Genomic DNA, 22,116 nt, shown 5'->3' with positions numbered 1-22,116 from the left:
GAAACATCTGATAGCTGAAGGCTTTGATTTACAGCCTGAGGTCTGTAGTCAGAGTTCTCATTCTCCATTTAATTACAGACTCTCCAGATGCTGGTAGATAAACTTGAAAAGGATGCACTGGCTTGTCTCACCTTGTTTTCACAATAAGTCTCTTTTAATTAACAGCCATTAGAAAACAACTGAGGAAGTACTACCAGCTCCACAAATCACTTCAGAGATCTTCCCAAGCAAGAAGTAAAAAGGAAACAAAAAACCCCAGAAAAGCTGCAGAGGGAACTGCTGAATGTGGAGTATTTTAGAAGGGAAACAAGCCCAGCATTTCCTAAATTGATTATTGGTTGAGGGACTTCTGGTTCATTGATACTTCCTTGAGATGGCTTAAAAGACCCAATAACTATTGTAGATTGATTTGCAGAAGGTAGGAGTGGCTTTTCAAAGCTTTACTCTCTGCTTTTGGCAGCCTTCTGTTATAATTAACAGTGATTTTTTGCACAGATCACCTCCCTCTCCACTCAAAAATCCTCCCAGTTCATTTTTTCACTGGGCATCCTCATCACTTTCCACATCTTTTTGCCATCAAGGTACTTCAGAACTTAGGGGAGCTGAAAAAAGAATTCAAAAGAGGTTGTCTTACTCATGTAGGAGTCTGGGATGATTTTCTTGGGCTTGCTGGATTTGCTGGGCTCGCTTTCTGAAGGGTAGAACCGCACTGGCTTTTGCTCCCCAACCTGTGGAATCTCCACTTCATTGGTCTCATCCGTCTCAGCGATGACGGGATCCTCGTAACGGTAATCTTGTCAGAATAGGGGATTGCAAGGAATTACAATGGGTTCTTACTGATGGCTAAGTCAGGCAGATTCATGTTTTGAGAGACTTTGATCCGGTTTTAAGTAGTTGGAAACTCAAAAACAGACATTAAAGGAAGCGTGGGGCTATTGTAGTGCTTGGAGGTGAGATCTGCTCCTCTCCTGCTTCCCTGGAACTGGGGTTTGTTTAGTCTGGAGAAGAGGAGGCTGAGGGGAGACATGATCACTCTCTGAGGAGTGAGGGATGAGAGAGCTTTCTCCCTCTTACTGTATTGCTGAGGCATTCTCTCCCCTCTCCTTGCTGAAGCCCCCCTGCACCTCGGGATCCTCCCCAAAAACTCCACAGGATAAAAAGGATAAAGGGGATGTTGTGGCAAAATAAGCCTCTGCTTTGGGCAAGTCTCCAGGGAACCTGCCTGTTTCTAAGAGCCCAGTTCTCTGTGAAGCAAAACACACAGAAGAAAAATGCCCTGAATGCCTGAATGTGTGCAGAGGACAGCACTGCTTCACTGGAGATTTTAGTGGGAAGAACATTTTTTCCTAGGAAAAGCCATCCAGGATCCATTCCTCTCCTCCAAGAGACACGAATCGCTCTGTTCGTTTCCCAGCCATGAAAACCAAAGTGGCGAGTGAGGGAAGGGCTCCATCCTGGTCCCTGAAGGAGCAGGGCAGGAGGCCAAGCTCTGCCCACCCACAGAGCCTCTGGTAAGCACAGGAGAACATTCCCTTCCCAAACAAACCCCACGAGATGGGATCAGTCCTGCCCACAGCCTGCCACCTCCAAACCCCAACCCAGCTCCCGAGCCAAACTCATGCAAAAGCTCAGAGCAGCTTTTCCCCCATCCCAGCCTTCCCTCTCGTTTTCACTGGGGAAAAGGCAGCAAATCCCAGCTTCAGATCTGCAGCAGCTCAGGGCTTTTTGGTTTCAGCAGAGGCTGTCGATCCACCACGTGTCACGATGATGAAATATGAAGTGTGCCTAATTGAAGGCGCGTAACGCTGCGGCTGCTTCTAATTAAAAGTTTCCAGGCATGAGCTTGCTCCAGCCTTTTCCCTCCAGCCAGGAGGGTGCCCCAAGCCCCCCATCACACACCTTTGTAGCAGAGGTTGTTCTGACAGCCTCCTCCATAGCTCGGTGGGCACTCGGAACAGGGACGGCCGGCTTTGTATGGGGCTTCTCCGATCCAGTTGCCCCTGCAAGCACAGGAGCAATGAGCAACCCTCAGACACCCAAATACCCATCCAAGCCCTCAGGAACGCCTGGCACAGAGGGAGTGGGGAAAATGGGTCATCCCAGATCATCTGGGAAGAGCAGTAGATCATCCCAGATCATTCCAGAGGTGATCCCAGACAATCATCTGGGAACAGCAGCGTTTTGCACTCTCTCCTCACCCAACCTGGTCATCCTCCAGCCCCCAGTTTGGCCTCTAAGGCTGCAGAAACATTGTCCTGGCCTAGAGCAGCTGAGCAAAGACTAAACAACCATCCCAGAAAAGCCTTATAAGAAAAACATTCCTCCTCATTTCACCTCTAAGATGACATTTTCAGGGTTTTACTTTAAAAAACTGCGTGCAATATTGCTTTTACATTAACCTCCAACGTAAATGCTGCGATCTTCTGTCAAGAGAAGTAGATCAATGGATTACTGCATTTTCCTCAAGAAAACACCCAGCAGCTCTAACACTCTGCACTGCAAACTTTAGGGGATGAAAGTTGAAAGAGACAGAGCTCAGTCCATAGCTACAAACCCTTGGGTTACTGCTGTCTCCACCTATAAGGCGAGCCCAGGACAATGTGCACTGAGGCCAGAGAGAAAAGATTAAGCAGCAACTGCAGAACCAGAGTATTTTTCCATCCAGCAGCCCTGAATGGATGATGTGCAAACAGCCCAGTCTGCTCCATGAGAGATGGATGGTGTGATCTCTTACAAGGAGCAGGCTACTCATTCCCACCCAACCACAAGCATGACGTGCTAGGTATCTAACGTGGGGAGAGGGGCTTAGGCAACCCACACACAGGGCTCTGCTTGCTTCTCTGTGTTATTCTGCCCTGTGATCGTCAGACACCACATGCTCTCCAAGCCACTCCACCTCTAGATGATGATTTCCCTGTTTCATTTTGTTGCTAAGATTTAAACCACCGTGGGCATGGGATGGGAATGTTTCAGCTATTAGCCATGAATGCAGAAAATATGAATTGCTGTTGCCAGGGAGGAATCTTCTCCTGGATGTAGTAATCAAGAGATGTGATTTTCGTCTTGAAATGTAACCAAACCATCGAGTTAACAGCATCAGGCAAGATTTAGCTATTGCACCTTTTTGTTTTAAGCCACAGGGAGCTCACTGGGTGTGGGATTTATCCCTTGGCAGCCTCTGCCAGTGAGTCCCAGCTCGCTTCGCTTCCACCAGTGACCATGGCAGGGCTGGCTTTGCAGGAAGCAGCAGTGTGTTTAAACCAGCTGATTTTGCATGGGAGGAATGGTGAAAATGTGTCATGGCAGAGCAGCCTACCTGTCTGGGTACAGAGGCTGCTGCTGAAGCAGCGTTAATCACCACCTCATCCCTTCCCACCCTCCGAGCAGCAGAGAAGCAAAGCAGGCCTGAGGCCAGCTCAGTCCTGGCCCTCTCCTGCTCCTCCTTCCCATGGCAGGAACATCAAAGCTCCAGCCTGGCTCTGGCTTCTCATTCAGTTTTCCAGGCAATGCTCAGAAGTCTTGAAGCAGCTCTGTGCTGCTGTCTAAAGAGAATATTTAAAGCCACAGCCACCAGTCTAGACTGCCTGAAATCTCTTCCCCAGATCCTGGGCTAGTGAAGCAACCTGGCAGTTTTAGGAAAGCTGGAGAGAGCCCAGCTCATCTGCCTTACTTTGGTGAGTAGTTGCAGACCAGGTAGACAGCATTCTCCCAGATTTCTCCCCAGACATTCATCTGCTTGCAGACATTCACGGCACAGCCAATCTTGTTCGTCGTGGCCCAGACTATCTGCAAATGCAAAGCAGTTATTCCAAACGAGCCAAGAGCCCCCACTGTGGGCACAGCTCGAGTGACAGCTGGGACACAGGGAGGATGCAGAAAGAACAGGTACAAAAGCCCTTCATCCCCTTTACCTGAGTGTAATGTGTGCACATAGAGCCAGTGCATTTCTCCGGGCACCACGGGTTGCACTCGTGGGGATAAGGGTAAGTGTAGTCTTTAACTTCATCGTACCAAGACTGGACATGGAAAGCTGGAGACCGATACCTGAAGGAGCAAAGTCCAGTCACAGCTTAAATCACCTTAATCAGCTTAAATCATCGTCAAGATCTGGAAGAAGTTTTCAAACTGTAGCTGTAACCTCCTGCCACGTTGTGAGTAACACTTGCATTAAGAAAACTGAGCTAATTCAGTATGGTAAACACAGGAGGGGTTTAATACCAGTTCTCTCATTGTATAAAAGTTTCTTAAGGCAAGTTCCACTGACTGAGGAGATGCTGCTTAAAGAACCCAGTAACATGGTCTGATGAACAGGAAAATAAAATCTCACTGAAAACATTAAAGATTCCCAGCCTGGTCTGACTTTCTCCATTATTTATAGGTTTGACATGCCCTTCGAGTGCCACTGACCTGAAATGTCCTCCTGACTTTTCCACACCACTACAAGAAATAAAACCACCTTCTAGTTTGGAGGAAAGTCGTTATTTTGAGAGTAAACACAAGCTGAGGTTTGTCAAACGTCTTAAACCAAAAGCCACCGTGTACCTATTTTACCACCAGGCAATTTGCTAAATGTGGAAGCAGGCTAGCAGAAACATGCTAGCAGTTCATACTGTAGGTCCTTTGACAGGGAGTGGGCTTTTCCACACTCACATCACACCAAGAGTTGGTGCAGAGGAGTTGGTGCCCCACACACGTCCCCCCACCTGCTGTTGCAGCCATTTCCCTCCTCGCCCCACACAGGCTGTGTGTAGTCCCTGCGCCAGGTATCGCAGTCTGTGGCAGCACTGATGCTGTTTGTGCTGTTTGGGGGAGCACAAAGGGTGTTGATGCTACCTATAGATGCATTTTTCATGCTGACTACACAGGGAGCAAACAGAGCGATCTGCAAACTCCGTATCAGAACAGAGCAGCGTTTCAAACCCTCTGCTTTCTATTGCTTTCATCAGTTCACATGAAGCAAGTGGCCAGAAATATCATTACCAACTGGAGTTTGTTCTTGCAGCCAACTCTTCATTAAAAATCATTCATTACAAGTATTTTTCAAGCATTAATCTCATGATGTCATTAAGTGAATACTTTCCGAATCCGATTTTACAGGAGAGGAAATTCAGGCAATCAAGTTATGGCCTGTTCCTGAAACAGCTCAGATAAATCTGATTTCTTCTTCCTCTCAGTGCCTGCAAAGGGAGCAAGATTGGATCTACCTCCATTAGTAACCCATGGCCATCTCAAACGTTTGTAGGGCAGCCAGGAATAACACAATCTTTTGCCTTTGTTTCCAATGGATTAACCACTCTGCTTTCCAATCATCATTGAATTCTGCCAACAAAAACTGGCCCAGTTTTTATATCAGTGTAACTGCAACACCAGCAAATTTCCATTGCTTTCAACCAAGTTCTACCTGGTTTACAACAAACATAACTGCATTTCCACTCATTAGGGCTCCCAAGAACAAAATGTTTGCTGTGCAAAGCAGGCTTCACCTATGACAGGCTTAACATGGACTCTGCGTGCTGCCAAAACCTCCCTGAAACAGCAGATACAGGAGCAAGGGTTATAACTTCTGGATCTGTTCAGCTTAAGGAGTAAGAGTGACCTTAAGCATATTGCAGCTGCATTACCCAGAGATACAGATGAATGGAGTAACCCATAGCAATGCAGCTGAAGGTGCCTGCAGGTGTTATCTCTATAACCATTTCACCAAAGCAATTAACAATCCTCAGCTTTTCTCCCATCTCCCCAGTGCTCTGCTCAGCACCAAGGAGGCAAACCTTTCCAACTGGCACTAAAGGAGGATCCATAAACTGCTCTTTGCAATGAATTTGTAGCACCCCAAATCTTACCTGCCCCAGTGAACAGCCAAGTTCTGTCCAATCGACCTGATGAGGGCACTAGGGCCATGGTCCCAGATGCACTGCTGAGCCCAAGCATGGGCTGATCTCTCCAGCTCATCATCCCAGGTCTTCAGAGTGGAGAGGGCAGAGAAAAAAAACAGATCAATTTGTCATCTCAAGTTTATTACATCAGGAGACTCAACCAACAGCAGTTAGTGGGGAGAGACTAAATTACAGCTCAGTCCTGTCTGGCCTGTCCCTGTGAACCCAACACATTTCAGTGATGTGCCCTGACCTAACAGCAAGGTTCCCCAGATGTGCCCCTGCCATGAAAATGCAGGGCACTAAAGAGTCTATTTTTCTTGCTTGATGCCATGCTGCTTAAGAGAGCCTTTGCACAGGTCACCAGAAGACACACCTGAGAAGACCCTGAGAACCCATCTAGACTATCCACCCTAAACCACAAGAGATTTTTCCAATCTGTTAAAAAAGCCCACAGAGACACACACACAAAAAACCCCAAACCAAGTCATAAACCAAACCATCTAGGACAGAGATTCCAGCACTCCCCCAGCACACCTATTACTGAGAGCTGCAAGAATTGTAACATGCAGTCAGTGCTCTGGTGCAGTCCAGCACAATTTTCCATTCCTTTTCTTTACTATCAGGCCATTTCTAGACTTTTCCATCAAGGGGAACTCCGACAATGGACATGTTCCTGCCCTTCACTACCAACAGAAATGGAGGTTTTTGGCTCAACCTCTTAATCAAGGGGTATGGGTCTGAGTCTCTCAGTCCTATCTCCCCTTCTCCCTCCAGAATAACTGCAAAGTCCACCAGTGGCTCCAGTCAAATTTAACAGAGGTAGCAAAATGCTAAAGGTATTAAGCTATTATCACTCTCACTGAAACAGGCACCAGGTTAGAAGTGACAAATCTTGTTTATGTTCTCGGGGAGGGAAGGACATTGGTGTGAGATCAGTCCTCACTGAATATCACCCAGCTGTAAGCCAAATAAAAGCTCAAATATGATGCAAAAGCAAACAGGAAGGCAGTCTTCAGTGGCTCCCACTGCCCAGGAGTATACTGGTTTTAAAGGCCAGACTTGCTGGACCTAATAGACAGTGCCTTGAATTCATAGTGTAATTATTGACAGCTGGCCTATTCAGAACAGTCCTTAGAGGATAATTTGTTGGGATTAAAATATTACCACACATTTGTACAACTAAAACCAAAGAGAAGAGAGGTTTTGTAATGTGTCTCCAGCCCATTCAAGTGCCAGCAAGGGATTATGTCCTCTTTGGACATTTACCACCACAACCAGCTGGTCTTTCCAAGTTTCTCCAGAAGAAACACAATTTCTGATCTCTAGCATATCAAAGGACCTGTCAGAGCCTGTTTGGAGGACTGGAGGGCATTTAGGCTCTTAAACACATCTGAAAGACATCAAGTGCTCATTCTGAGTAAGCATCTGAGTACAGTCTCAGGCAGTTGTAACCGGGATGGGGAGGGACCGCACGTCCCTTGCTAAGTCGACAGAAAACACAGCGTCTCCTGGACCTTGGTGTGTCTTACACTATCTACATAAGGCAAACATGAGCTCATCTCACTGCACTAACAGCCCAGACCTCTGAGAACAGTTTATCATAAAGCATGCTAGCAACACAAATTCCAGCACCCTCCCAGAGCTGCTCCGAGCCCCTTGGCTTGGCTTTGAGCTGACCAGTGGCCAAGCAAATTCATGTCAGTCTGCAAAACGCCATGCAGACACAGCTCTGACAGAGGGAGTGAAACCATTTTCCATCTCAGCGCTCCAGCTCTTGAAGGTGGATGGGATCTGACCCACCACACACATATTTCCAAACCTCTGTTCACGCAGACTGTTGCAATTGTTGCCTAGACACACAGCTTTTTGTGGTCTCCCACTTTCTGCACTAGGCAATGACTATCCACAGTCAGCCTTCCCATCCAACACATAAGCCACAGAAACTCTCCCAAGAGGTTGTATGCTGCTGGTTCTTCAGACTTTCTAGCAGAGCATTACTCCCTGCAGCCTCAAAGGCAGAGATGTTCCAAATCTCCTAATTTAATCCAGAGACATTACCAGCAACAGGCAATTAAATGGAAATGGATGTGAACATATGCATTCCATCTTCCTTTGATGCCTATGGATAAAGTAAAGAAACTCAGACAAAAGACGCTCAACAGGCAGTTGGGAATGAGCTAGGTCTTTGCATGGCTTTGTGCTTGATGAGTAGAGAAGCTCATTTCTGCAGGCGTCGGATTACAAAGCCACCTCATTTAAATGACAGCAGTTATTTGCCTCTTGCTTCTCCGACATGAATGTGGTCTGGAGGCTGGAATTATTTCAGAGCAATAAACATATCCAAAAATTAGAAAGATATTTCAGACTTTCCCAGCTCCATTTGCAAGGATTCTTTATGCTAATACTCAAAGCAGCATCTAGGAAGACAACCAAAGCCAGAATGTCAATGTACACACCCATGCCTTGTTTCCTTCTCCAGCAGAGACGGAGAAGCTTTTGGGTATGTGTGATTCCAAGTGATTTAGCACATGGGCTCTCTTTATTACTCATGGAAATCTGTGATGGTCTTTCAAAGTGCACTAGACATTGCATGTGTGAAATACACACCTGGCATATGCATGCTATGCTACAATTTGTAGGTTCAGATTTAACATGAGTACATCCCATAAAGAGCCTACTTACTCAACCTAACCCCAGACACCTGAATTGTAGTGATCAGGTTGCTCCCTCATTTTTCTCTCCAGCTCAGGCTTATTGCAGTACTGGCAATTTAGTTTTAAAAGTGGCATGAGAGACCAGGACTGACATGTCCTGGCAGAAGCTTGGATACACTTTGCTAACCCAAACAGGAATATTATCCCCTTCTGACAAGGGAAGTCACCACCCTACAGTTTAGAGGAAGGACGCATACCTTACACTTGAAAACAATTTTCCTTCCAGCGATCTGCACTGAGAACAGTTTTGTTCTATCCAGCTGTCTTTGAGGCTTCTGCAAGAGGAAAGATTTTTGCCTTTCGACCCCTGCTGAAAGCCATCTGACTAAACCATCTCAAAAGGTCAAGGTATCTTAGGAACTATGATGTCCTTTTCACTCTAGGTTCATTAACTAGGAGTTTGGTTTGGTCTTGTTGCCCATCCATTGCCGTGATTGCTGTTGGAAAGTCCAAACACACTGAGGAAGTGTCGATCAGAGGGGCCAAGGTAATCCTGTATTAGGTCAGCTTCATGAGGCAGATGTACACTGCTCACTCATTTCTCACTAGCACTGAGTACTTGTGCTAGCTTTCAATTAATTATACAAACACGGCAGTAAAACTGCTTCTTTCTTCATTTCTTCACTTTACCTTTATTCCATATGTATGTAATTCCTTTGATGTCCACGTAAGTCAGTCATGGGACTCACTCTGTTACTGCTTTCTTATTAACAGCCCCCACCAACGAAGGTTAATCCTGTAGCAGATAAACATGCCCCTTTCCTGGAATACATTAGCTCTCTTTGCCAGTTTAGATCACTGAAATACGTCAGATATGGGGCTGGGAGAAAGGATTTTCACAAGGCAGCATTTTGGAAGTTGATGGGGAAGAACAAGTTCTAGCCACTTATCCACAAATTAGCACCACACGTCGCCTGAGACGCTCCACACTGGCACCAAAGGAGAAGAGGAAAGTTTATCTACGGTGCTAAAGACAGACCATCCTCTTAAATGAGTCCAAATGAGAAATGTCCTCTGCAGAACAAAGGATTCAAGTGAAATCCACGTTCAGAATACACACAGCGTGTCCAAGGAATATTGGGTAAACACGAACACATGAAAGACTGATTATAGGCTTTCCAAGCAGCACCATCTCATACTCAGCCTCTTTCTTCACAGCATATAAGGCCCTTTCATTGACCCTCCATCGCCCATAAAAACCACTAGAAAAGCTGAGTGAGCAAAGGCAAACAGAGAAGTGAAACCACGCTGCGAGCGTCAACAGCGGGCGGCCGGTGGACAGCCCGCAACGGCAGCCCTCTCAGATCCTCAGAGCCAACCAAAACACATTGGGCTTTCTCAGGCTTTGTGTTTACTTTCTGGAAGTTAATCAGGTCACCTCTTCCCTGGCAGTACCTTGCCTGCAGGATGAGAGAGCCTGCTGCTTGGAGAGAGGTACAAAGCAGCAGTTCTTAGAAAGGCGTGAGATTCCTGACAAAAGTGGGGATGAGTGCTCAAGGAGGCCAACTGACAGGCAGCTGTCCTTCCTCACCAGCCCCTACCCTCCCTTTTCTTTCCCTTTCCTCTGTTCAGTTACAAAAGGCAGGGGTTTCCATTTGCAGCACTCATTTCGGCACAGCTGGCAAACAATTTTACATCACATTTATTAAACCTTTACCCTTTTAAACAGGGTCTTAACAAATCATGGCAGCAGGAGCACACGGTTGAAGTCAGACTAGTTTCAGCCATAAATGTATTTGCACACTGGGAAAAGGCTCACACACACACACAAATATTTGCCTACATCATTTTCTGGCCCTGTAATATTTTGATGGCAAGGCAAAAATAGCTCAAAGTAGTGTTTCTGGCATCAGGTAAAAAAAAACCCCAAACCATTCCATCTGACTTGTTGATGGCAAAGGCATATTGCTTGTACTTTTAAGTTCCCCCTCTGAAGTGGGAGAATTCATTGACCAAACTTTTCTTTTGGCTTCTTAAACTACAAAAAGCCAATAGCACTGAGCCATCCACCCATGAACTCCCAGTGACTGAAACTCTTTGCAGATGGAGCCACGTTCCTCAGTTTCTCTCAGGTGCTGAGCAGGTTTCCAGCAGCATCATGGATGCTTGGCTCATGTTGGTAATCTCTGGTGACTGGTACATGACAAAAGGGCAGGTGCTACCTCCAGGGCTGGCTGATGGAAAGCCATCAGAAGTTTGTCTGAGCAGACCGTGGTGTCCCGAAACACCAGTCACACAGCCTGAAAGCTTCCACAGGGAGAACGTGGGTTAAATGCTGGGGAAAATGTGATGCTTTTCTGACATTAAGGTAATGGAAGAACCTGCTGAGGCAGGCTGTGGAATTGCCATCACTGGAGATACATCCAGGGCAGGGCCAGATGCAAGTTTATGAATAATGGAACCAGTCATGAAACTATGCAGAGGATGGACTCAATGACCCATTAGTGGCCCTTTCCAACCAAAACAGTCCAATGATCTAAAACATCGCTCACTTTGGAATGAAACTGCTCCAGGAAACCTCTTAAGAAAAAGTTACTTCAGAGGAAATTTTGCTACACCTCTTGCACCATAAGGAAAATTCAAATAAAGGCTTTTCTTTAAACAGAAGAAAGGAATAATAAAGTTAGGTATCAGGAGCTAGACTCACCATGTATTCCATATTAGAGGCTGCTGGGTACACTTGACCTCTCAGTTTATTGTGGAGCATCAATATCTCTTGTCTGTCTGAGAATAAAATGGCTCTCTTGGATCTGGAGTGAGTTTCCCCATCCTGATATTTACTCAGAATGTTCTCCAGGTGACTCGAGTTGGGCAAGATGAAGCATTCAGCTGCCTTTGTCAGGAGCAGGACACATCCAAGGGGAAGGATCCAAGGCAGGGCAGGACTCATGCTTCCTCCTCCTCTACAGACAGCCGAAGCAGAGATGAAGACAACAGCAGGTGTTCTTACAGGGCCTCCTGTGGCTTAGCTCAGGTCTGGATTTGGGGGAGAAACAGAGTCACAGCAATGCCAGAGAAGCTCTCAGTGCATATATCCCCCAACAAGGAGGTCACACAAGGCAGAGGTTTGCTTGGAAAAGAGCAGTGCCTATAGTCTGAGCAGTTTATCGTTCATCCTGATGACAGGAAGGCTTGAAAAACCCCATTAAGTGATGGGAACTCAGCTTATGGCACCAGGGAACTCCACTGACATCACATTGGGAAGGGGTGCAGCTGTCACCCAGCAGCTCTGGGTAATGCCAGCTCCATCCCTTCGCAGTCAGGGAGCCCTTTGAAGCTCTTCCCCCAACGAGCAGCCGTTACAGCGGAGAACGGTTATGAATAAAAAGGAAAGTCAAATCCGCAGCAAGCCAGATGGCAGAGGTCAGACAGCAGCAAGAGCTATTTCAGAGGCCCTGCTCTGCCAACAGACTGGAGCTCAGCAGCTGCCAGACTGTGTGAAAGTGGCTGTTTGTGTGAAATGTCACCGTGCCGTGGAAGGGCCCAGGTCCCCGCGGGGAATGACGCACCGGGGGGGTCTGGCTGACGCAGCGCTCTGGAGCACGGCCAGCAGCAGCAATTCTGGCAGAGGAGCATCCTCTCCTCCCCCAGCCAGGAGATTAGGTGTTCCCATGCATGCTCAGTAGCTGTCAGCACCGAAGGCTTGGAGAGGTGGTCTTGGTTTGGTCACTGCTGGATTTGAAGGGCTTCATTTAATCCCCATGCCCTCCTTTGCTCCACAGTGCTCCTGCACCACTGGCCACTTCCAAACTCTTCCTTCCCTTGCTCTCCACTCAGCCCTGACTTGATCACAGAATGATTTTGTTTGGGAAAGACCTTTAAACTCAGAGTCCAACCTCTCACCTCATCCTGCCAAGCCCACCACTAACCCACGGCCCTCAGCACCTCAGCTACACGACTTCTCCATCTCACGAGCCGTGTGCACCTTGGCTGGTTTTGTTTAGACCACAAGCTATTCAGGGAAATGCTCTTCAGGTGGGACCCAAGAGCCACTGGAGCAGAATCAATGCAATAAGCATCCACACAGATGCTGCAAGCACAGCCTCTCTCTCCTTAGGGCTAAATTTTGGAAGAAAGCTCCCTCATCCCTGTCTTCAACGGCAGGTGACGATCTGGTTTGGACAGCACTGTTAGAAGACATGCTGAAAGCACTCCTACACAGTGCCTGGGAACAAACCCCACATGAGCAGGAATGGTTTGAGAAGTTTCAGCCCAGTGACCCAGGATTTGGACAGACCAAGACCAGAGGAGTTGGAAACTATCCATAGCAGGGAAGCATCTTCCAGCTCCCAGCTGGAAAAGCTACACTGGAGCATGAAGTCCCTGTTCCAAGGACCCAGCATCTGCAGAGGACAACAGCAAGCACAAGGTGCTTTGCAGAGGTGAGGACCCCTAAAAAGCTCTGAGGCCATTGAGAACCCCTGAAAACTTGCTGTTTGTTTACACAAAAGAGACAAAGTCCCTGTTTGAGGCTTTTTATTTGTACTGTTTAAAGGCAGATGAAAACCAGCTGCCCTCGGTCTCTCTCCAGGCAGACCATTAAGACTTTGCCTCTGTAGAACAATGAAGGAATGTAATTTGTTCAGTTTAGGTAACAATTTCTCATTATTTCCTGCTCTGCAGAGCAAGTTGAACACACAGGCCCTGTCCCCAGCTCCCAGCACATCTGATAGACCAAATATTGCTTTCACCTCATCCTCTTCTCTGCCCTGTTTGTTGGCATTTTCTTTCCCCCCCCAAGCAGGAGCCCAACATTCTAATCTGGATACAAAGGGGTAGGGGAGGCAAAATGAGCTGCTGCTTTTGTAGACTGTCTGACCCAAATTCAGTGAACAATTCCTACTTTCAGGCACTTCCCTGAGAGTTTAAATATAGATGAGCTGCCACAGCCATCCACAATGTGGCTATTTAGCACAAGCAAGGCTAAGTGCAGCCTGCCCTGTAGGTAGAGCAGGCAGGAACACACAGCTCATATACACTGCAGTTGTTCCCTTTCACTTGGCCAGGTGCCCTTTGCTAAATAGGAGCTGGTATCCACCACCCATTGAAGGCAAACACTGAACTCACAGAAAGGGCAGCCTGAAAAAAAATCAGCTGTAACATCTGAAAGCCCAGAGGAGCTGCTCTACTCACGGCTACGCAAGGAAGCCAGCGCATCTGGACCTGTGATCCAGCCAACCCCTTGCAACAGATGGTGCATTATTCCTCAGGATCCTCTTCCCTGGATCCCATTTACAAGATTTATGATCTAAAATTAGATGACTTTGGCACTATCTCCTGTTTCACTTGAGGTGTGCAAGTCCCTCCCCTCTGCTTTGGCTCGAGGAGCTCTGAGCATCCAAAGGAAGAATGAATTGCTCAGGTGAATGGAAAGCAGCAGCAAGATGCTCACATTGCAGCATGCTCTCATCCCTTTCAGACACCCATCCCTTTGCCTCTCTTAATATCCTCATGCCCAGGTGCAATGAAACACTCAGACATGTGTTAAAGCTCAGCCAGCCCTGCAGAGCTGGGGCAATGCCTCCAGGCTGCAATCAGGAACAGCTCATTGGGGAAAGATTGAAACCATATTGTCTTGGAGTTGGGGGTTTGACGTTATTCAGAAAAGAAAAAGCACCACCTGACAGTCAGCTGAGGAAACCTCTGCTGCTGTTGTCAAGGGTTCAAGAGGAGCATTAGCACAGCCTCCCTCGAAATGCATCAGGCCCTTGATACTGGTGCCAGGTAAACATCTGGGAGCCATCAGAAAAAAGTGAATCAGCAGAAAACGACTCCTTAATCTGCTGTAAAGTCTGTCCAAACTGGGGACAAAGGAGAGGCTGCCTTCTGGGGTCTGAGGAAGTTAAAAAGCAGGACCAGGCTTTGGAAAAGAGGATTATTTGTAGAAAGCTATTTCCTCAGCTAGTGGATGGTGTTTGCTTTTGGCAGAAAGCAGGAGAGCTGGTACATTTGGAGCCTGGTACATGGCTAAAGCCACAAGCAGCCTGATTTCTGGGCTCCCTTCTGTCCTCACTTCACCTTACTCCCTATGGTTACTGACCTTTAACTGCCTCCTTGGTGAGGCATACGAGTGGGTGTCTACTCCTTGGCTAAAACTCCAGCTAAAACGTCGTGGGAGCTGCAGAGTTACACATGCAACAAGCCGACAAGGCAGAAGACACAAGAGTTAGCTCAGGATGGCAGCAAAGCATCTGAACCAGCAAAGCAGAGTGAGCTAAGCTGGGATCAGCTTCCAACCTGGGCAAAGAAATCCAGGGATAGACCCACAACACACTTGTCATCTATTGAACCGAGTTGCACACGTTTCCAGCTTTGAAGAACTGTGGTGGCTTCAAAAGAAAAGTGAGATGGCAAGTCCCTTGAGCCAGGACACACAACCCTGTCCACACAGAACACTCTGTGCATTCAGCACCTTCGAGGCCAAGGGCCAAAACATCTGCATCTTCCATCAGGATTCACTCCCACAGAACTGAAGTGGGTGAGTTTCTATGCAAAGCCACATGGAAAAGCCGCTGGTAACAGACACAACATGTGGTGACACTGTGAAATTCCTTGTAGACGACTTTAGGAGCAGAGTTGCATAAACACAGGCTTCCTGGAGCAGATGAGGTGTGCCCCTGGGCAGTCAGCTCATACAGGCTGCTACAGCATCCCTCGGATATGCTCTGTTTGTGTAGAAATCCACTCCTCTACTTACAAACTCCTCCCATTCATTCAAAATTAATGCTTATTAATCGTGCAGTAACCTCTGCAAAGCATACACAAGGGAAGCTCTGACAGCATTGTACTGTTTTATACCACACAGGCAACTTTTTAGAGAAGTTACTAAAATTGTGCCTCCTTAAGAAAGATTCCTCTTGCACACACACACACAGATGCACACCCACCATCCACAAACCACTGCTCAGAAGCAGGGACCAGAGTTTACACTTACCTTAGCTGAGTATTTCCAAGTCCCCAGGAAACTGTAGCTCCTCCAAGTCTTGCTTGTGGAAAATAAATTATATGTCTGAAATAGTTAGAGGAGGGGGGAGGAAAAAAAAAAGATGAAATAAGCCTTAGGGGATGGGAGGAATGTGAGGTCTGAGCTCAGCAGCTCGTACCAACTGCAGTCTCACACAGCTCCCCAGTGGTATTTATGCTCTCCAGGCAAAGAGGACAACCCTGGATCATCCCGTTTGGCAATGGGCCTGTAGTAATAATGAAAAGAAGGCGGGGGAAGGGGAGCACAAAAAAACCCCAAACCCACAAAAAGAAGGAAGGAGCAAGGAGCAGAGGGCTGTCGCTTGGGATCTCAGCAGTTTGGAGAGATAGTCGTTGGGGCTCAGGAAATTAGGACCATCCTCCCAAAGGCTGTAACACAACACCCGGGGAGGGGAAGACGAGGAGGAGGAGGAGGGCAGAGCGGGCTATGAAGGGGTTTGCAGCAGCTCCCGGGCAGAGCTCGCAGCCCGGCCGGGGCTCGGGAGCATCGTCCTCGCTGCCGAGAGGGACCGCGACGCCTCGGCCACGGGCTGCGGGCGGGACGGACGGGGAACCTAAGACGGAGGGCTTTTCTCTGCGAGGGATTAAAGCCATGCGTCTGCTCTCGGCTGCCACATCAGCATTGCCCACCTCCCACGGGAAAACCCCGCAGCGGGCGCAGCCGCTCCCGGCCCGAGGCAGCTCCTGGACCCCACGCTGGCCCCGCTTTGGGGTTCGGTTTGTTTTTTTCCCCAGAGCCGGGTGTTTGCTGGGAAAAGGCACATGGCTCACCCTGCGGGGTTTGCTCCCAAAGCTCTGCCAGCGCTGGCGCTGCCTGGGCACACACACGGCTCAGCCCCGCTGCTCCGCGCCGCAGCCGCGCTGCCGGGGAACACGGCGAACCAAAACCTGGGCAGCCCTGCAGGCAACTCCCCTCTTCCACACACAGCCCATGCACAACCAGCCCCAGCTTCGGCATCAGCCTCTGCGTCTGCATCCGCCGGCGAAACACACTTTTACTCACTGTGGAAGGAAACGATTGAGCAAAAGACAGCCTCAAAGTTCCTTTTTCTGTTTTCCTCTCCTCAATAAACAGGATAAAACCTCTCAACTCAGAATGATAACAACACGAGTGTATTACAGCACCTCTCTAATACAGCAGCTCGCAGCAGGATGCTGCGGGGCCGAGTGCCCGGGGGAGCGGGTCCGGGCATCCCCTCTCCCGGAGGCTCCGGGCTCCCCGTCCCGCAGCACTGCGGGGCTCGGGGGAGCGGGTCCGGGCATCCCCTCTCCCGGAGGCTCCGGGCTCCCCGTCCTGCAGCACTGCGGGGCTCGGGGGAGCGGGTCCGGGCATCCCCTCTCCCGGAGGCTCCACGATCCCCGTCCTGCAGCACTGCGGGGCTCGGGGGAGCGGGTCCGGGCACCCCCTCTCCCGGAGGCTCCGGGCTCCCCGTCCTGCAGCACTGCGGGGCTCGGGGGAGCGGGTCCGGGCACCCCCTCTCCCGGAGGCTCCGGGCTCCCCGTCCTGCAGCACTGCGGGGCTCGGGGGAGCGGGTCCGGGCATCCCCTCTCCCGGAGGCTCCGGGCTCCCCGTCCCGCAGCACTGCGGGGCTCGGGGGGAGCGGGTCCGGGCATCCCCTCTCCCGGAGGCTCCGGGCTCCCCGTCCTGCAGCACTGCGGGGCTCGGGGGGAGCGGGTCCGGCTGCTCCTGGTCCCGGGTCACTGTGGGGGACCCAGCCCCAGCCCAGGGGTCCCGCTGCCAAGGGCCTGGCATGGAGGCAGGCAGCCCCATCTCCTGGGTTTGGCACATCCAAGCAAGGTAGCTGTGATTTGTCCACATTCACTGTCTAGTCCTCTCTCCAAAGTTCTCTAGGGACAGAAAAAGTCCTTCCATTCTTCTAAATACTCAGTATTTACCTCTTAGAGTGAACCACCAGTCACCTTCATTTACCATTTACATGAAGGGAGCTTACAAGATACTCTGCTGCCCAGCAGTGCCCAAAAAGCTGAATGATATTTCTGAAACCTGTTCAACAGTGCACAAGCAAAGCAACAAATACTGGCAGCTGAGACAGCAACAAAGAAAACAACCCCTCTGAAGTCAGCTCCAAGTCATGTCTGCTGATACCTGCTCTTACACCATTTTCCTGAGGATTTTTTTAGAAGCAGCAGATTCTCATCACTTTGGCCATATCTCCAACACTGTTTCTGACCTGTGGCTTTTAAACTCAGTGGTAGCTGAGACATGGGGGAGCCAGTCCTCACCAGTCCTGGTATAGCCACAACACAGTTTCTGGCTACTCTTCCTCACTAGCCACATTCTCCCACACAGCTGTATTTACAAAGAGTTTCTGTTTACCTCAAAACAAACTGTGTATGGGAACCAACAACACATACTCCATCCTTTTAATGTAACAGCCAATGAATAAGAAGAAACACGGATCTCACTGTACTCTCCTAATGGAAAACCCACTTCTACATTGCTAGGAGTGATTCAGTGCAATTTGGACAGCTCAGACTGCATCTGGCATATTGTGTCCAGTTCCGGGCCCTTCAGTTCAAGAAGGCATGAAGCTGTTGGAGAGAGTTCAGCACAGGGTCACAAAGGTGATGGTGTGGAGCATCTCCCTTGTGATGAAAGGCTGAGGGCTTGGAGCAGACTGAGGGGTGACCTCATTAGAAATATGTAAAGGGTGGGTGACAGGAGGATGGCTCCAGGCTGTTCTCAGTGATGGCCAATGATAGGACAAGGGGCAACAGTTACAAGTTGAAACAGAAGAGACTCCAAAGAAACACAAGGAAAAACTTCTTCCCTGTTGAGGTGAGGGAGCACTGACAGGGTCTGCCCAGATGGGCTGTGGAGTCTCCTTCTCTGGAGACATTGCAAACCCACCTGGATGAGTTCCTGTGTGCCCTACTCTAGGTGGTGCTGCTCTGGCAGGGGGGTTGGACTGGATGAGCTTTCGAGGTCCCTTCCAACCCTTGAGATTCTGTGACTCTGTGACCACGCAGAACTGAGTTGACAGGAGGTTCTGCACTGCTTTACTGGAAAATCACTGCATCCTCCTTTTTGTTTTGGCTCCTCTGATTCACTCTGGATCAACGAGTTTGCTGTTATTTGCAAAAGGCTTATTTCATCAGTTGAAAGATACTGCAGCCCCTGGTTTCCTAATTCCCCTGAATAACGAGGGGCAACGCTGGTGCCACCCCAAAGCCACCCAGCTGCACAGCCCTGAGTCACGGCCTCGGAAGGTGCCGTTCACTCCCATTACCAGAAAGCTGAATTAACTCATTTTTAACCTCACATACCCATGTGCAAATCATTTCCAGATCTTGAGAGAAATGCAGCACCCTGTAATCTCCACAGCTGTTCCTATGGGAAACTAATCCCTGTGGGATGGTTTGGGCTGTCTGACTTCTCCATCAGCCCTGCTGCTTTACAAAGACTTCACTGATTGATCGATTGATTGAACACACAGCAGCACACTTTCACTGTGTAAGTTGTACATGGTTTATGCTTAGGGATGAGCACAGCCCAGAAGGAGACTTTTCATCCACCTCATTCTGTCTCGAGTCAGCAGTTTCAGGTCATACATCTGACCAAAGCCAAAACAATCAGAAGTTACTTTTAATCATTCAGTGCTATGGCTGCCCTGATTATAACGTCTCCATTTCATGTGTGGTAAAAGCCACATAAAGCAGGCTGCATATATAAGTATATATTAGGAGGGAAGGCTTTTAATGTAATAGCCAATGAATAGGAAGAAACACAGATTTCTCCATATCCTCCTAATTGACCATGCAGACAGCATGTCTTCATCTTCAACAACTCCCTTTCTGTCCTACTCCAACAGCAGCTCAGGAAGGACAGCACCAAACACGAGTGGGGGCAAGGGATGGGCTGAGGGACCCAAAGCTGTTGTGCCAACACCTGCTCTAGAGCACAGGGAGTACAAGGGAAATACAGGGATGAAGCAAACCCAGTGGCAACAGGAAACATGTGGAAGCTTGGTTCTCATCATCATGTCCAATGAGAGTATGCTGGAGAAGATCAGCAGCAGCCCATGAGCTACTGCTGACGGGCACTGGGCAGGCAGCAGCGTGGCCATGCTCGTGTTTGGGGGAATCATCCTCTGCTCTGCTGTCTACTCAGGCTTCATCCTTCCTGTCTGGGCTTGATGCAGATGCCCCAGTCTCTTGACCTCAGCATTACCCACAGGCTGCTCCAGCAGATGAATTAACAGCATGGATGACTGGAGTGAAAGCCAGGCATTTATAGCTTTACTCTCCAAACCAACTAATACTTGGCACTGTGAACTCCTATTTCTACTCGCTCTCTGCTCTCCTGGTTTGGGGCAGTCTGGGCTGTGACCACCCGGGTTCATCTGTGGCTTCTTTTTCCTCCTTCTCAGAATAAAGAATGTTTTCCTACACATTTAATCTGCTGATGACATGCAAGACAAAAAAAACTCCTCACAAAACTTCCTAATGCCTCTGCTGTTTCATCAACACCCAGGTAAAAAATCAGGTCAGTAAGACAAGGGAACAAGCACACAGCAGCAAATAAAAGAACTGCTGGGCACTGTAACCTTGTTATCACAGCTCACCATGTTTCCTGCTTACATCTGCAGTGAGAGACAGTGAAACACACCTTTTGAATCCCAATGTGACCAGTACAGATCTGCAGACTGAAACAGTGAAGAAATATTCCAATACTCATTTTCAGAGACTTCACCCTGCAATGGAGAAGGTGAACTGCAATCACAAGCTCCACAGCCATTACACATGGTTATTTGCTAATACAAATTCTTTCCCAAATCCTTTGGGTCATTAGGAATAGCCTGGAGTAAACTCACATAGCCTGAATCTCCCAAGATCCTGGGAGCATGCCCTGCATGCCATAGGCACACTCCTCAGCCCTTCAAACCAAAAGACTGATAGGAAATTGGTGACGAGGAACCCCTTGCTGACAGCCTGGGAGCTCCCCAAAGGCCAACTCTGGCAGCAGCTTTAGAGCTGCAACACCACAAATCTCACATGTGCCACCAGTGCCCTCTGCTGCAACGTGGCCCTGGGCCCTCCTGCCTCAGGACTGGCACCATCTGAGGCAGACAGTATGAAGCAGCATGCTTTCCTAAGCCAAAACCCCCACCACCTTCCAAAGACCTCGTGCTTTCCACCATCTTTCTCCCCTCATCCCATCAACTCATCCTTCACGCAGACCCAGCCTCCAGTGCAAGGTATTTTTCTAACAGCCATTTGGATTCACACTAGTGTGAGTTTAGTTTTGAAAACTTTAAGTCTCAACGTGCCTTTTGAAAATAAAGCCCATTTCTTGAGCCCTGGATTGAAAGCAGTGAAGCAGCCCCAGCTGGATGGCAGACTGGGGATTGTCTTCAGCACTGGGGTTTGGCTTTTCTTGCCTTTTGCATAATCACTTGCAGGCAAAGCAAATGACCAAAAGGCTGCAAAATCCCCGTTTTGCAACCATGGGAGGAGTTTAACCCAGAAAATAAAACTCATGGTTATGTGTTTGCATCAGACTGTTGCCACAGACATTTTTACTCCTTCCTCCCCCTCCCTTGAGTAATCCACTGCAGAAAACACCTTTTAGCAACAAGTGCATTTGTAATATCCTTTGTGAAAAACGAATCAAAACCAACACCATCTGAACAAACCCCAGTTGGTTCCAAGAGACCATTTCAACACTTTTTAAGCTAGCAATTGCTCATTGCCTTGTCTTTAAAATCCTTAATAACATTTGTAACCTGTTCCCATCAAGTGGAACCCAATGCACTGAATATATCCCCTTAACCTAGTCCAACCTTGACAACTTTTATGATGTCTATAAAGGTCTTTTGTGAACAGGAGAGGTCTAGAGTTGTACACCACAACTTGAGACAGAATCTCTTTTTCTGTTCTTTTACCCTAGGGGATATGAGAAAAACCATTGGAGCTCCTGATAGCAAAAAGAATCAAACAGGATGTTCTCAGGATACTCATATTGGATAAAGTTCTATTAGGTGATTAAACTGTAGTTGAAATATTGTTGTATTAATCCCCACATACTCAGCAACTCAGCAGCAGCACAAGCACAGCTAAATGAAATAATGCTAATTAACTGCACACTGGTTCCTTCTTTCTCATCCTATTCCTCTCTCCTTCACTTTTACCCTTGTTAAGCTGTTGCTGCTGTGCTGGACTCCACTCAAAACTGCTCATTGCAAAGAGGTGTCTGCTTTGGGTCAAACACTATCATTTCCGAAGCTCGTGAGTCACTTATAACCAAGACTCGTGTCGTTATTCACAGGGAAACGGCCTAATGCAGCGTTTCCTTTCCTGAAGATCACAACATTCAACACTTCAGATGGCAACAAGTTGAGCTTCATGTCAACACAAATCCCCAAGTCCTGGGAAAGCCTTGCAAGGCTGCAAACAGCAACAATTCCCCCCAAATAAAAAGGACTGCAGAGCATGTTTTTAACACAGCTGTATGACAAAGGCCACCCACAGCTGGTTAAGACATCTGCAATGAGGAAAAGCTTTGTTAAGCCCTCACC

General features: G+C 48.3%; 1 protein-coding gene across 2 annotated transcripts in view; it reads right to left on the bottom strand.

The window, feature by feature from the left end:
• Positions 1 to 20,259, bottom strand: part of CRISPLD2 (cysteine rich secretory protein LCCL domain containing 2) — a 34,551-nt gene extending 14,292 nt beyond the window's left edge. Inside the window, exons 1-8 of one of the 2 annotated variants that reach the window (XM_062007545.1) lie at positions 20,208 to 20,259; positions 15,528 to 15,602; positions 11,241 to 11,569; positions 5,844 to 5,962; positions 3,912 to 4,044; positions 3,671 to 3,786; positions 1,900 to 2,000; positions 635 to 793 (exon numbers count right to left, since the gene is read on the bottom strand). In XM_062007545.1, coding sequence (XP_061863529.1) covers positions 635 to 793; positions 1,900 to 2,000; positions 3,671 to 3,786; positions 3,912 to 4,044; positions 5,844 to 5,962; positions 11,241 to 11,483 — 871 coding nt within the window. In that variant the 5' untranslated portion in view covers positions 11,484 to 11,569; positions 15,528 to 15,602; positions 20,208 to 20,259. Of the gene's footprint in view, positions 1 to 634; positions 794 to 1,899; positions 2,001 to 3,670; positions 3,787 to 3,911; positions 4,045 to 5,843; positions 5,963 to 11,240; positions 11,570 to 15,527; positions 15,603 to 16,348; positions 16,376 to 20,207 lie in introns of those variants that run through there. The other variant, XM_062007544.1, reaches the window with a different exon arrangement.
• Positions 20,260 to 22,116: the final 1,857 nt, after the last annotated feature.

Source organism: Colius striatus, chromosome 14, assembly GCF_028858725.1.
Source record: "Colius striatus isolate bColStr4 chromosome 14, bColStr4.1.hap1, whole genome shotgun sequence".
Taxonomy (NCBI): Eukaryota; Metazoa; Chordata; class Aves; order Coliiformes; family Coliidae; genus Colius; species Colius striatus.
Note: the sequence above shows the minus strand (reverse complement) of the source record. Positions and strands in the feature narration are given on the sequence as shown.